The sequence below is a fragment of the Malus domestica genome, chromosome 09, assembly GCF_042453785.1.
Source record: "Malus domestica chromosome 09, GDT2T_hap1".
Classification (NCBI taxonomy): domain Eukaryota; kingdom Viridiplantae; phylum Streptophyta; class Magnoliopsida; order Rosales; family Rosaceae; genus Malus; species Malus domestica.
The window spans coordinates 7,802,365-7,816,621 of record NC_091669.1 but is presented as its reverse complement, the minus strand read 5'-3'; the positions used below and the strand labels follow the sequence as shown (position 1 = coordinate 7,816,621).

At 39.5% G+C, this 14,257-nt stretch overlaps 2 protein-coding genes across 2 annotated transcripts; one reads left to right on the top strand and one right to left on the bottom strand.

The window, feature by feature from the left end:
- The first annotated feature begins 4,611 nt into the window (after nt 1-4,611).
- On the top strand, nt 4,612-9,161 carry LOC114826950 (dihydrolipoyllysine-residue succinyltransferase component of 2-oxoglutarate dehydrogenase complex 1, mitochondrial-like). The gene is made up of 15 exons (XM_029107983.2): nt 4,612-4,853; nt 5,105-5,166; nt 5,335-5,412; nt 5,593-5,653; nt 5,771-5,795; nt 6,332-6,402; nt 6,507-6,581; nt 6,780-6,835; nt 6,951-6,995; nt 7,132-7,410; nt 7,504-7,598; nt 7,957-8,047; nt 8,191-8,301; nt 8,436-8,630; nt 8,726-9,161. The coding sequence occupies exons 2-15, from the start codon at nt 5,131-5,133 to the stop codon at nt 8,915-8,917; spliced, it is 1,410 nt and encodes a 469-aa protein (XP_028963816.1). The 5' UTR covers nt 4,612-4,853; nt 5,105-5,130; the 3' UTR covers nt 8,918-9,161.
- Nucleotides 9,162-12,501: 3,340 nt separating this feature from the next.
- Nucleotides 12,502-13,677, bottom strand: LOC114827105 (glycine-rich cell wall structural protein 1-like). The gene has a single exon (XM_029108747.1). The coding sequence runs from the start codon at nt 13,675-13,677 to the stop codon at nt 12,502-12,504; it is 1,176 nt and encodes a 391-aa protein (XP_028964580.1).
- Nucleotides 13,678-14,257: the final 580 nt, after the last annotated feature.

Sequence of the window (14,257 nt, the reverse complement as noted above, 5' to 3'; positions counted from 1 at the left end):
AAAAGCGGAACTCTTGTCACTTAATACTACAGTAGTTGTATTCATCTTCATTTGTAAATAAGAGGTCTTAGGGTTGATTCTCGTTAAAGACGAATTTGAACAACATTATTGCTAGTCTATTGTAAGGCTAAGCACATCCATCTCCTTAGTGTAGATAATATCATTTGCTCAAAAACAAAAAAAAAACAAGCGGAACTCTCAAGGGGTTGCCACATTACTTTTTGGCACCATTCACTTGCTAAGGTTATAAAACATTGTGTCAAAAATATGAGACGGCGAAGAATTCATAGAGTCTCCTTGGTATTATATGTTTGAATTTCGATGACGAGGAGTTCAAACTAATTTATCCACACGATTCTTAGGCAAGTAGGCCGGAAGAAGTGGGTATGATACTAATATATTTAACTCATATAGGAATCATATTTTTACAATGGCCAGAAAATTTGAGTGTTATACTAATTTATTGGACTCATAAGTTCAATATATTATATTTGTAAGTTCAATTATCAATATATCATACTCATGGATAAATTTTTAGTATGCCAGAAACACGTTCCGGTAAATCAAATGTGAGAATACAATTAGTTAGAAACTTGAAAAATAAAATTTTCAATCAATTATATTATTACATTTAATTTACCACACTAAAAAAAAATCATAAAAGGGTGTGGGTTAATCTGTCCTTTTGCATTTTGGGCCTGGGAGGTTTTTTCGTGCTCGGGTTTCGATCAAGTTCAAACTTATTCAGATTGGGCTTTGGATTTTTCAATTTTATGGTGTCCAATCATTTTCCTTTAGGTCAACTTATATTGCAGGATTTCTAAAGGATTAGTGTTTTAAAAATCGGCTTAAACGCTACATGATGGTCAGTTTTCGGATTAAACTCATGTCGGAAGACAAATCAGAGAAGAGATTAGACGGGGCGACGTCTAAATGGTCTCGGTGGGGCGCTGAAAAGCAAAGTCGGTCTGGGCGTGGTTGAACGTCGGAGAAGTGAGATTATAAATTTGAATTTTTCTTCTCTGTTTCAATCTGCAGGAGGAGAAATTTTTCAATGTAACTGTCACACGAGGTGGTACACCACATGTCTTTATATAAATGGTGAGTTATGTTTGTTAAAAGGTTAATAACTTAAAAATTAAAATTTTCTACTACTTGCATAAAAACACATAATATGTCATTCGTATTCCCGTCACAATTAAAAATTTCTCGTGAAGGAGGAGGAGCCTCATTGTTCCACGAAGAAGACGATGCATAGATCCTCGTTTCTCTCTCCCACGTGACAAAGTAACATTTTGGTCTTATTATGTAATTGTAATCCTATGAGGGTCCGCCACCTAGCACTAGCGTCCCATTAACAAAAGGCCTATGAATTGGGAGGTGATGAATATATATGCCGACACAAAATTAGGAGGTGTGGTGCCGGATGTCTTACTTCGGTTGACATTTCTCCAGGCCAATGCTTTTTTATTCGCGGTGTAACCCCATTAATTTTTTTCTAAAATTTATTATAAATTCGTAAGGTTTTTGAGATCAAATTACTAAGATATTTAAACGAATATTTTAATAATTTTGTATTTTGTATGTTAAATAATAAACCCAAATTCTTATAGTTTTTTAAGTGTAAATATGCTCTTATTTATATAATATATAAATAATTTTATTTCAATCCGCTTAGTTTGTTTAGGGCCCGGCTAGGCGCCTACACTAGGCTCTAGCTAGTTAGCTAACTACTGTTTAGTGATTTTTAGAACCTTGTAAAGAATTGAACCAAATAACACTAACATCCTGTTAAAATTCAATCCTACCAATTTGCATCCACACAAAAATTTAACCAAATGGCGTTTCAAACATTAAAAGTTGGAATCACATAGCATATATAAGGATGAGGTTAATTACACTAACACCCCCTTAGGTTTATCGTGTTTGCACAAAACCCCATCACGTTTGAAACATAACACTAACACCCCTTGAGGTTCTAATTTTGTTTCACATAATCTCTTTAGGGCTGACGTCACCTTAAAATATTATCTTAAAGACAAATTTTGTCCTTATATTTAATTACTTTAAAAATAAAAACAATCTTTTTAAAAAACAATATAGGGTTTAGGGCCTCTCCTCCTCATTCACCACAACATAATGGAAATTCTTAACATGTTTCACCTCCTCCCTAGCCGTCCTCACAAGAAGCTACTCCTTCGTCTCGGTTTTTCAATCAATCAGCCTCTCCACAAGCTTGGCCTCACCCTCCGCCATAAAAAAAAACATGAAAACCGCCAAATTAATCTTCCTCACGAAATGCAAGTTGTCATTGGAAACCTTGAACTTTTTTGCCGAATTCCAGAGAAGATCTTGGTTCATAGTAGAGGAAGAAAGATAACAATATTTCTATAATTTTCTTGTTATTTTTTAATTATAATGAGGGAAAATTTGTTCTAAAGAGGTTATGTGAAAGTGAACTAAAACCTCAAGGGGTGTTAGTAATATGTTTCAAACGTGAGGAGGTTGTCACGCCCCAATTACGACATACTTCCAGGATCAACACCAAGTCATATCCACAAAGGATACTAAATACGAAAACAGGGTAATAACCATATTACATATATTAAAGTCACTCACCTAGAGTCCGCGCTTCAACTTTCTAGCACGAATATCAAGGCATCCACGTCTGATCGTCGCCTGGGCATAAGCTTAGTTCAGTCGGGAAGCACCTGAAAACGTCCTCCAAATGGTCTGGTGGCCGGAAACTTTCGAGCCTCGTCGCTCCTTCGTCAAAGGTCCAATGACCATGATTATTGTTGGGTTTTACTCCTGCAAGGAAAGGTTACCAAACCCAGGTGGTGCGCCACCGTGATTGTTGCAGGAAATGGACGTAACGGCTCTAGGGTTTTGGCGAGTTCGCGAGGTCTCTCGTGCTTCGTTTGTCAAACATGGTAATTCACAGGTGGAATTAAGTTGAGGGCTCGACTAGGTTTGAAGTGAGGAGTAATTTGACACAGGCCTCGTCGTTAACGGTGACCGAAATGAGGAATTATGGTCGGGTTGGGTCGGCGGGTCGAAGGGGGTCCAAGTTCCTCTCCTTCTCATTCTCCCTATTTTCCCCTCATTTTCTCTTTTCCCATTGATCCTCTCATTTTCTCTATTTCCTGATTTCCTCCCATCTTTCTCCTTTTCTTCTTCTCCTATCCATCCATCTCTCCCATTTCCCTTCTCATCCCACCATTTGGCCACACATGTGGCACCATCTGATTGTTCCAGAAAATCTGGAGTCTTCTAGATGAGGGTTAAAACTACAAAAATGTCCCTAACTTTAAACGTTAATAACTCTTTCGTATTAACTCCGTTTCATGAACAGTTTGTGCCTACACGTTCATGAGATCGAGCTCTATTTGAAAATATAAATTGTGATCTCAAAAGCTCTACAGATTTTAGATAATTAATTTCCAAACTTCAAACTTCATAACTAGTTTAATTAACATCTAGGGTTTCGTGATTGTTGCAGGAAATAGATATAACGACTCTAGGGTTTCGGCGAGTTCGCGAGGTTCTCATGCTTCGTTTGTCAAACATGGTAATCCACAGGTGGAATTAAGGTGAAGGCTCGACTAGGTTCGAAGTGAGGAGTAATTTGACACAGGCCCCGTCGTTAACAGTGACCGAAATAAGGAATTGTGGCCGGGTTGGGTCGGCGGGTCGAAGGGGGTCCAAGTTCCTCTCCTTCTCCTTATTTTCCCCTCATTTTCTCTTTTCCCATTGATCCTCTCATTTTCTCTATTTCCTGATTGGCCTATCTTCCTCCCCACTTTCTCATTTTCTTCTTCTCCTATCCGTCCATCTCTCTCATTTCCCTTCTCATCCCACCATCTTGCCACACACGTGGCACCGTCTGATTGTTCTAGAAAATCTGGAGTCTTCTAGATGAGGGCCAAAATTACAAAACTATCCTTAACTTTAAATGTTAATAACTTTTTCGTTATAAGTCCATTTCATGAACGGTTTGCGCCTACGCGTTCATGAGATCGAGCTCTATTCGAAAATATAAATTGTGACATTGAAAGGTCTACGGATTTTAGATAATTAATTTCCAAACTTCAAACTTCGTAACTAGTTTAATTAACATCTAAATTCAAATAAATTAATATAAATTCTCGAAAAATAATATAAAATCTCAATAATACAAATACGTAGATTATAACAGAGAAATCCAGGAACGGGATTTCACAGGAGTTTTGTGAAAACACAATAAAACTAAGGGGGTGTTAGTGTAATTAACCCTATAAGGATGTGAATAAGAGAATTCAATTGATTTTGGATTGACATGGATGAGTACCTCAACCTAATCAATAAAAGATATTGATATCAAATTAAATTCAGACGAATTTTAACTTAATTCTAACACGCCTAATTATGTAACCACAGTAAGTGGCCCAATGGTAAGGGCATGAATTCTGACTCCCAAAATACAAAAAAAATCAAGAGGTCTCATGTTCAAATCTCCAAACCGGCAAATCTACTTGACTGTGGCTAGGAGAAGTTTAAAAATTACAACATTACTATTTTAAAGTAGTAAAGAAAATGTACCCTACAAAAGGAAAAGATCTCATAAGATTAGATTTTATATTATTTTTAATTTTAATCCTTCTAAAGAAATTAGAAGGATGGAAGCGCACGTTAGATGGTCGGCGTGAAAGCAGGAGCAGCCGCTAGAAGCTCATACCATTCTCCTCCGCTTGGAATTTCCACGTTCCCTCCCTCTCCGTCCTCCTTCTCCTCCTTCTCCTCCTTCTTCTTCTTCTTCCTTTTCGTTTCTGTATTTCCAGCATTTGGATCGCCACTCCGCTCTCAGCTTCCAGGTAAACGCTTCCCTCCTCAATTTTTGCATCTATCGAAAACCAAAACAATTGTAATTTTGACTTCGTAATTTTCTGAATTTCTTTTTTTTTCTACGAAGAATTTGATCAAAATTCCCATAATTTTGGATTTTAGGTATAGACGATGATATTCATCTCACGTAGTTTAATCTTTACATTTTCAAATTATTATTATGGTTGCGGTTTTCAGTTACTACTGGTGCTGATTTGGTTGGAAATTTCGATTCTTTCAGGTCAGGTTCTGAAGAGTTGAAGAGCAATGATTTGGGGGACTATTCGCCGTAAAGTAGCTTCGGTATTCGATCAAACTTTCGCTGTTGTTTTGCAATCAGTTGATATATTTTTTATCCTCAATGTGCATGCTTTGTGTAGTTTTAGTTTTGGGATTCTTTGTTCTATGTTTCAAGTAATTGTTAAAGAATGTTGTAGTTTGGTAGTTGCTTATGTCTGTTTGAATGGACAGTCTCAGGTGCTGGGACAAGCGTGGAAGGTTAGGCATGGAGTGTCCGCCCCAAGCTGTTACCGAGCTGTACCAAAAGAGGTACTGAGAAATTGAGCTTCTGTTTCTCTTTCGCTTATTATTTCGTTACTGAATATAGGGTCTTTGATGAGGTATTTGGATTTGCAACCGGTTGCAATTCCATGTAACATTATTTCCTTTGATATTAGTATTTGTCTGTAGTTTTTTGGAATATAATTTAATAGCTTTTATCCACAACAGGCTTTGTTAATTGGGAAAGGATATGAGTGCGTTCAGAGTGCAAGCTACCACATTGTTTTAGGTAATTTTAGATTTTATAAGCTGAATCATGTTTGTTAAGGCTGCTTTTACCTGTGTGTTTCTTTTCCTTTTTTCTTTGTGGTGGTGTTATTGACCTTTTCGAATTCCTACTTTCCAGGCAATTGTGTTCCAGCGCTAAGCAGGTTGAGCTCTGATCTTTTATTTCAGCGATAAACTTAGTCCTCTGCCCTTCTATTTCACAATATGTCTACATAACATGCGATCATAGATATTGTTTAAATCCACCTCCTCTAATAGGTTCTTCAAAATTTGATTATCGTTTTCAAATACTCTCTTCATAATTATGTAACCACAATTCTCTTTCCCTATATATTTCAGTCTGCTGTTTTATTTTACCTTTTTCTTTTTGCTCACCAATTCCATCTATAGAAATAGCAAGAGAGAGAGAGAGAGAGGTTCTGCAATTTTTTTTTTTTGGTTGAATTTTAAGGTGCATTGTGAGTTAGCAAGAATGTACCTCAAAAGGCTTACCTTTTTCCACTAGCAATGAGATTGTTTGGTGTGTGTTACAGACGTACAATTGACATCCTTAATCTTGGATGAGAATCAGAATGTTTGGCCCAAGCCTAAACCAAATGACTGAAGTGCAATAAACTTCGTTTGATATTACACACTCAGTTTTATTTCTCTTATGGTGTTTATTTGTTCTTGGTTGCAGGGAAGCTACTTCTCTATGTCAAACAGAGTCTTTTATCCGATTGAGCAATAGACCATTTTCCTCAGACAGTGGTATTTAATGAATATATTGGTCTTGACATATTTACATGCTTTTGGGTCTGTTGTCTGTATAAAATATGCAAGTAATTAAACTTTTTAACTGTTGAATTATGCAGGAGACTTGGTAGAAGCTGTTGTTCCTTTCATGGGTGAATCTATTACTGATGGAACTTTGGCAACATTCCTAAAGAGTATGTTACTGAAGATGCCTTGTGATACTTTAATCCATAAGTTATTTATTTCTTCTCTGTCTGCATTTAATTCACCTAACGTGATTTCTTTTGAGACTCATGCTGATGATAGCTGATGTGGAGAACTTTTGTGCGTGTGTAGTGTAGTGTATGCATAAGTTGAATTCTTTGAGAGTCATGTGTATGATTCATGTGCAGAACCCGGTGACAGAGTCGCAGTTGACGAGCCTATTGCCCAAATTGAAACGGATAAGGTAATTTTTCAAACAAACTTTTCCTGTTTGATAACTTTTCCATTCTTAAGTGCTGACATGCATTTTCACTAAATCTACGTGTTGACTTATATATAATTTTTTTGTTTACAACTAGGTGACAATTGATGTAGTTAGTCCTGAAGCTGGTGTCATTAAAGAGGTAATATTCAAGCAACATCACAATATAAATTATAAATTCCTTGTGAGATCATTACTAATCACGACCTACAATCATGCATTCTGGTTTTAGTATACTAATCTTTTTATTTTTACCTTGAACATGTTCTTGTTAGTAGTTTGTGGCTAAGGAAGGCGAGACTGTGGAGCCAGGTGTAAAGATTGCAATCATTTCCAAATCTGGTGAAGGTATAGAACAAGTTGCGCCATCAGAGCAGGCTGATGCTCAGCCAGAACCTACTAAACCGAAGGAAAGTGCAGAAAAGCAAGTCCCCAAAGCGGAACCTGCCCCTGTCAAGGATGCACAACCCAAAACTAAGGCACCTTCTCCACCACCACCACCGCCTAAACACACAGCTTCAGAACTCCGGCTTCCTCCCAAGGATAGGGAAAGACGAGTAAGTTCAGGATTCTTTGTTTATCTAAGAAAAACGATTTTTTCTTAGATGAGAAAGGAATTTAATAGGTATAAATTGTTTTCTCATGTATAGGTTCCTATGACAAGACTAAGGAAGCGGGTGGCAATACGCTTGAAAGATTCTCAGAATACATTTGCTCTCTTAACCACATTTAATGAGATTGATATGTAAGCTCATGCCTCCTTTCAAAATATGGTTTCACCATGTCTCCTCACAAAATATCCTTTATCTTTCCTTTCAAATCTTCTCTGCAATGGACTTTCAGGTTTAACCATTTATGCAAGCTTAGAATGTTGAGATTTTAGTCTAGTATTTTTACTTGAAGTTTTACCTACAATGAAATCACTTGTGTAAGTGTTCAGTTGAGTGCGAAGGATGAGAGTCATCTACCACAATGGCTCTCTTGTTCTGTCTTTACTTTGAAAGTGGACAAATTTGCCCCCCAAAATCTTCAATTCTTTTATGACAATGTTATGTAGTGGCTCTCTTTGATTCCCATCTAATGATCGGTAAAATATAATGCAGGACTAACTTGATGAAGCTCCGTTCAGACTATAAGGACACCTTTTTGGAAAAGCATGGTGTGAAATTGGGATTTATGTCCGGCTTTGTTAAAGTATGTGTTGTTGCATAAATTACTGTCATTTATCGCCAAATGAAAATTGGAAGTGCAAAGTACTATTAAATTATTGTGAAATTGTAGTACTATACTTTTTGTGCGTGTGGGCCGTTCTTAAGTTATACGTTAATTTGTTTCAGGCTGCTGTTAGCGCACTTGAGCAGTTGCCAATTGTCAATGCTGTTATTGATGGTGATGATATCATATACAGAGATTACATTGATATCAGCATAGCTGTTGGGACACCGAAGGTATGCTAGTATTACGTTTGATACTTAACACACATGAGCATTAGTTATGAGTTATTTCTGGTCATTCATAGTTTGGCACGATGAATTCCAGTGTCGCATGTGAACTAACCACGTTCGAATTCTTTTTATTGAAGGGCCTTGTTGTTCCGGTTGTCCGTGATGCTGGTAGTATGAACTTTGCTCAGATAGAGAAGGAAATCAATACCCTGGCTAAGAAAGCAGCTGATGGTTCTATATCAATTGATGAAATGGCTGGAGGCACATTCACAATATCAAACGGAGGTGTATATGGAAGCCTTCTAAGCACACCAATCATCAATCCTCCACAGGTATTGCTCTGTACTCGTTTTTCTTTTTCCGGAAAACCTTCGTAGCAATACTCTCTCAGACAAGTTTATTTGTTGATTTGTTTTTCCTTTTGCAGTCAGCAATTTTGGGTATGCACTCAATAGTGAACCGTCCCATGGTCGTTGGGGGGAACGTTGTACCAAGGCCGATGATGTACATTGCATTGACATACGATCATCGTCTCATTGATGGAAGAGAGGCTGTTTTCTTCTTGCGCCGCATTAAAGATGTCGTGGAAGACCCTCGCAGGCTTCTCCTTGATGTGTAAAGAAGTCGGTGTCCCTGAACCCCGATTTTGAACTATATGTGGAACGCAATATATCCCACCGTATATCTGCATTCTGAAGTCGATATGGTTGGCAAGTGTGTTTTGTCCAATGCCTTTTTTTTTAAATTAGAGTTGGAATACTCTGCAGGACAGGTTGATCGAAAAGTACATTTTTCCTTTCAGCCCAGTTACTACGGCTTTTCGTTCACTGAGGATTTTAAATAAAAACACTCAGTTTACTCTACTTCTCAAGGGTGTATTTTGACGATCGTTAGCCTTTAATTATTTATCCTCAAGAAATATATGATCCAGTTTCTCGTGTTGTTCTAGGGATCTTTTTTATTTCCAGCATACAAACAACCACCTCGGGATAGCTTAGTGGTCGAGGACAAATTTCAAGTCTGTACTTCACACGGCACGTCCTATGTTTGAGTCTTGCGCTGGTGAATCACACAATAGTGATGCTTCTGAGTCTTCTGACGCCCGAAAAGATGTACTGCGAGGCTTGATCCTATTTTATTTTTGAAGAAAAACTTCCAGCATACAAACCAATAACATATTTGATGGTAAAAAAAACAATTACAGCCGAAAAGGAGAAAACTTGAACAGAGAAACAGGCAAGACAAGGATTTTACTATTGCATTTCCCAAAAATGGACCGTAACCAATGTATAATAACTGAAACTCTAACATCAGTTCTACCAAATGTTTCCATTTCTATTCCAGTAAACTGCAAGCGAATTGTCGAAAATTCTCCGCTTCATCTTCCGATGGTCCTATAGAACGAAAAGAAGGCGTTTGAAGCGCCAGAGCGTCTGTTAACTTTGCCAGAGCGTCTGAAGCGCCACCGATGGTCCTATAGAACGAAAAGAAGGCATTTGAGATAGCTTGTATGACCATTAGTTAATTTACAAAGAGAAGAACAGACAGCAAACGAATCAAACCTACCCCTCCAACACTAATTCCTTTTTCTCCTGCAGCTTTAGAATCCTCTCCTCGATAGTGTTCTCAATCACAAATCTTAAAAACTGTGACAGAACATTGTTCACCTGCGAATGCAACTGTCATATTAAGAACAACACCTCCGGCTTTCAAGCTCATCAAGAAAATCCTGCATTCTGGATCCTCGGTAAATCTCTCTATAGCATTATCCCTTGCAGGCATAGTCATGGTTCCGACCAACTGAACACAATTGATATCAGACCGCAACAATTTCTTTAAATTAATATCGGTAATCTAAATCTGTTGATGCGCAAATGGAAAATCGTTGTATATTATTCAGTTTTACCTTTTGCAAGGAGTGGTTAATGATATCCAAGAACGAAGTGAACTGGCTGAAAACAATTCCTTTTGCAGAGCCATCCTTTTCAACCATGGACCTGATTTCTTCCCTCTAGAGCCATATAGAGGAAATTCAAAAGGCACGAGGAAGTTAAGAAAGATGATAAGCACGCTACATGTGTACCTGTGCTAAGTAAATCAATATGATTGACATATTCGACAATCAAGAAAATATCAAATGCACAAACGAAGAAGGAAAGTGCGATCTTCATGACAAATTCCACAGATTTTCCCATTTATATTAAGGTTGCTTCCATTTCTCAGTGCAGCAGATGCAGAATACACCACAAGGTAAGGATGATTAACGGCCTGTAGAGAGTAAACGAAAAAATTAGTGCACATTACTAATGGACCAAATAGAACTTTGTTGATGAAAAAACAATAAGCAACAGAAAGGGAAAAAGTCAAAAAAAAAACTTACAATTCGAGGAGGTAGGGCAAGATCAGCAGCCCTGTCCTTTTTAGTTCGTCGCATGATAATGTTCTTTAGAATTTTATCGGTGTCGCCACATACTTGCAAGGATCACGGATTACAATACATGTAAGCACATCTATTTCTGTAAAGAAATCAACAAAAAAAATTACCAGATTGGAAACTCACTTTATTCCACCAACGAAAATGTCTAACTGAATTATGAGGGCAATTCGAACATAGTGCTGCGGAACTGCAGGTTCCAGTTACATTAGAAAAATGTCTTCTGTGACATTGGTTGTGGATGCTTTCTCCTTTGTTGCTTAGACTGCTTCTCAGTTCAAAAAGCGTTAGGCCACAAAAATATTTCAAGTGAGTTGACATTTTCTTCTCATAATACAACTTTCCACAATATCGGCACTTCTGTTTGGGAGGCATCACATTCTTCCTGTAGTCAGCCTCAACAATGGAGTATGCAGTAATCAGTGGCGGATCTAGGAATTTAAACTCGGGGGGTCCCAATAATAATGGTCAAAAAATTTATAGACAAAAACAACATTGAAAATTTAAATATAATACATTTCATTCAAAAATCATATGCAAAACAATATTACAAATTATAAAATCATAATTCAAGCGTCTATTATGAGGTTTCATAAGTTATTAGGGAGTACCTAAGTTATTGATTATCTAATATGGACCACTAAATTTAAAACACCGGTCAAATAAAACTCTCTCCAAACTCCCACTATCTTTCTAACCATGCACACCATTTTTCTCTTTTACTAGTTTCCAAACATCCATTTTCTCTCTCACTAAGAACACAGCTGCCATACCTCCATCAACCGCCTCCCTCCCCATTCTCTCGAAGCCATGGCAGCTCCACCCCCAAATTTCACCAACCCATGATAGATCATATCCATCTTACTAACCTTATGCAGGAAATTTCACCCATAAGAAAAATTACTAAGGTGTTTGAAATAATTTGGGGAAATTTGGGCTTATGTACTGCCCTGCCAGACGATAGAGAAAGGTTGGAGGAGAAGTGGGTGGCACTGATGGATGAGACCATGGCAGAAGCAAGGAGGAGAGAGGATGGAAGGGTCCCTATTTTCTTTCTTCTCCGTGCGCGGTCATCTTCTCCGAAAAGAAGACAGCCACTGCAACTTGCAACATGCAACCTACAACCTGCACAGACCTCATGCTCAAGTACGAGGGGTCCCCGAAAAAATTCTAGCAGCGATTTATGATCGCCGACGGGTCATGGGACCTCCCAGGTCCCTATGTGGATCCGTCCTTGTTAGTAATGACAAAATCATAAACCTAAACCTTTGTACTTCCTTTTGAAGTAAACTGCTCTAATTCACTCACCCATTGACTCACAGCAACGACAGGGCAAACCACAAGGGTGGCTTTGATTCCTTTCAATTTATTTTTGAACACTACTTGGTTGCTGAAAGAAGAACAGCAATTATTGCTACCGAACGTCAATCATGGATAGGTATATATGAAACATTTAATTCCAAAGTGTAGAAATAATGTTTGAGATTGTAAGAAATCCTTGCATCAAATTATGTTGATATAAGTATTTGATGGCTAATGATGTTTAATGTGTGATAAGAAGACAAATTAAATCAACTTAAGGGCAAGTTGTGGATTGATTACAATAACAATTCAGGAGATTAAACTCACGGCAATGTGCCTAAATATTTCTAGTAATTAATAAGATTGCTGCTCCCATTTCAATTTCAATGCTGCTTCCTCTTAATTTGAAGCTCTTCTGCTGAATTTCAAATATGCTGCTGGTGTCATCAGCCATGCAGAACCTGCTTTTAATTTCCACCACCTCCACTGGATCCACTTCCAGACCCTTGGCCACTACCGGCGCCAGCTCCCACACCTATGCCAACCCCAATTCCAATTCCAAATCCTCCACCACTGCCACCGCCCCCACCAGCACCTCCTCCACTTCCTAGGCCGCCACCAACTCCACCTCCGCCTCCTACACCACCACCAGCACCAAAACCACCTCCATGACCTGAACCTCCACCGAGACCACCACCTCCTCCTCCTCCTGCACCTCCTCCACCACCAACACCTCCGCCAGCTCCACCTCCGACACCACCTCCTGCGCCAAAACCGCCTCCATGGCCTGATCCTCCACCAACACCACGGCCACCCCCACCACCTCCACCTCCACCTCCCCCACCACCAACGCCCCCTCCAGCTCCACCTCCTACACCACCTCCTGCACCAAAACCGCCTCCATGGCCTGAACCTCCACCAACACCACCGCCACCACCTCCTCCTGCTCCTCCTCCACCACCAACGCCCCCTCCAGCTCCACCTCCTACTCCACCACCGGCACCAAACCCGCCTCCTTGGCCTGAACCTCCACCAACACCACCACCTCCTCCTGAACCACCTCCGCCGCCTCCTCCAAGACCACCACCTCCTCCAACACCTCCACCTACACCACCTCCAGCTCCAAAACCTCCACCATGCCCAGAACCGCCACCAACTCCGCCACCGCCTCCTCCACCAGCTCCACCACCACCACCACCTCCAATCCCACCACCAACTCCACCACCTACACCCCCTCCAGCTCCAAAACCTCCACCATGACCTGACCCACCTCCAAGACCACCTCCTCCACCACCACCAGCGCCTCCACCACCGCCAATACCACCACCGCCTCCAACACCACCTCCAACTCCTCCTCCAGCTCCACCACCTATACCACCACCAGCCCCTGCTCCTCCACCACCACCAAAGCCTCCTCCTCCTCCTCCGGCTCTGCCTCCAAAGCCACCGCCCCTAGGTCCCCTACCGCGATTCCCTCGACCAAACCGACCACCACTTCTCCGACCCAATTGGCAATCATCATCATCACCGCGAAATCTAGTTTTGTCAACTTTCTCATCACCTAGAGTGGTGACTGCACTCAGCTGGAGGACAATGTACAGAACAACAAGACTCAAAGACAGCCATTTTCGAGAGACAACCATGGCTTCTCTCCTCTTCTGTAAAATGCTCGATTAAATTTTCAGGTAGATTGCTGAGGAGGTTGTTATCTTCTTCCTTCAAAAGACGATTGTTTTATAGGCATGGGGTCTTTGGCCAATAATACAGTACGTACAGCTACACTGAACAGCCTTTAATGGGTGCATGTTCATGGCACGCGTTGGCACAGTTGGGAAACCTGGAGGACCATTAAATGCCAAATGAAGGAGGAAGTCAAAACTCAAAAGGCTAATTTGGATATATATCACTTCAGTTTTGCATTGACCATTTGACTTGTATGCACATCCACTTCTTTTAGTTTTTTCTCGCACCGTCATGTTATGTGCGAAAGTTAAATAACAATGTGTAATTAGTCAAATATCTTATTACATAGAGGCTTAAATGAAAACACAATAAAACAAAGATCTTCGTAATTTAGTACCTTAATATCATTTCTTTAAAAAACTAGTCTTTCAAATATTATTGTAGCAGTTATTCATCTAATTTGATCAAGAGTTGGGACCTAATTAGTATTCTGTTTGGATTTTGTCGATTCTTTCACACATTTGATTTTTCTTTATTCCA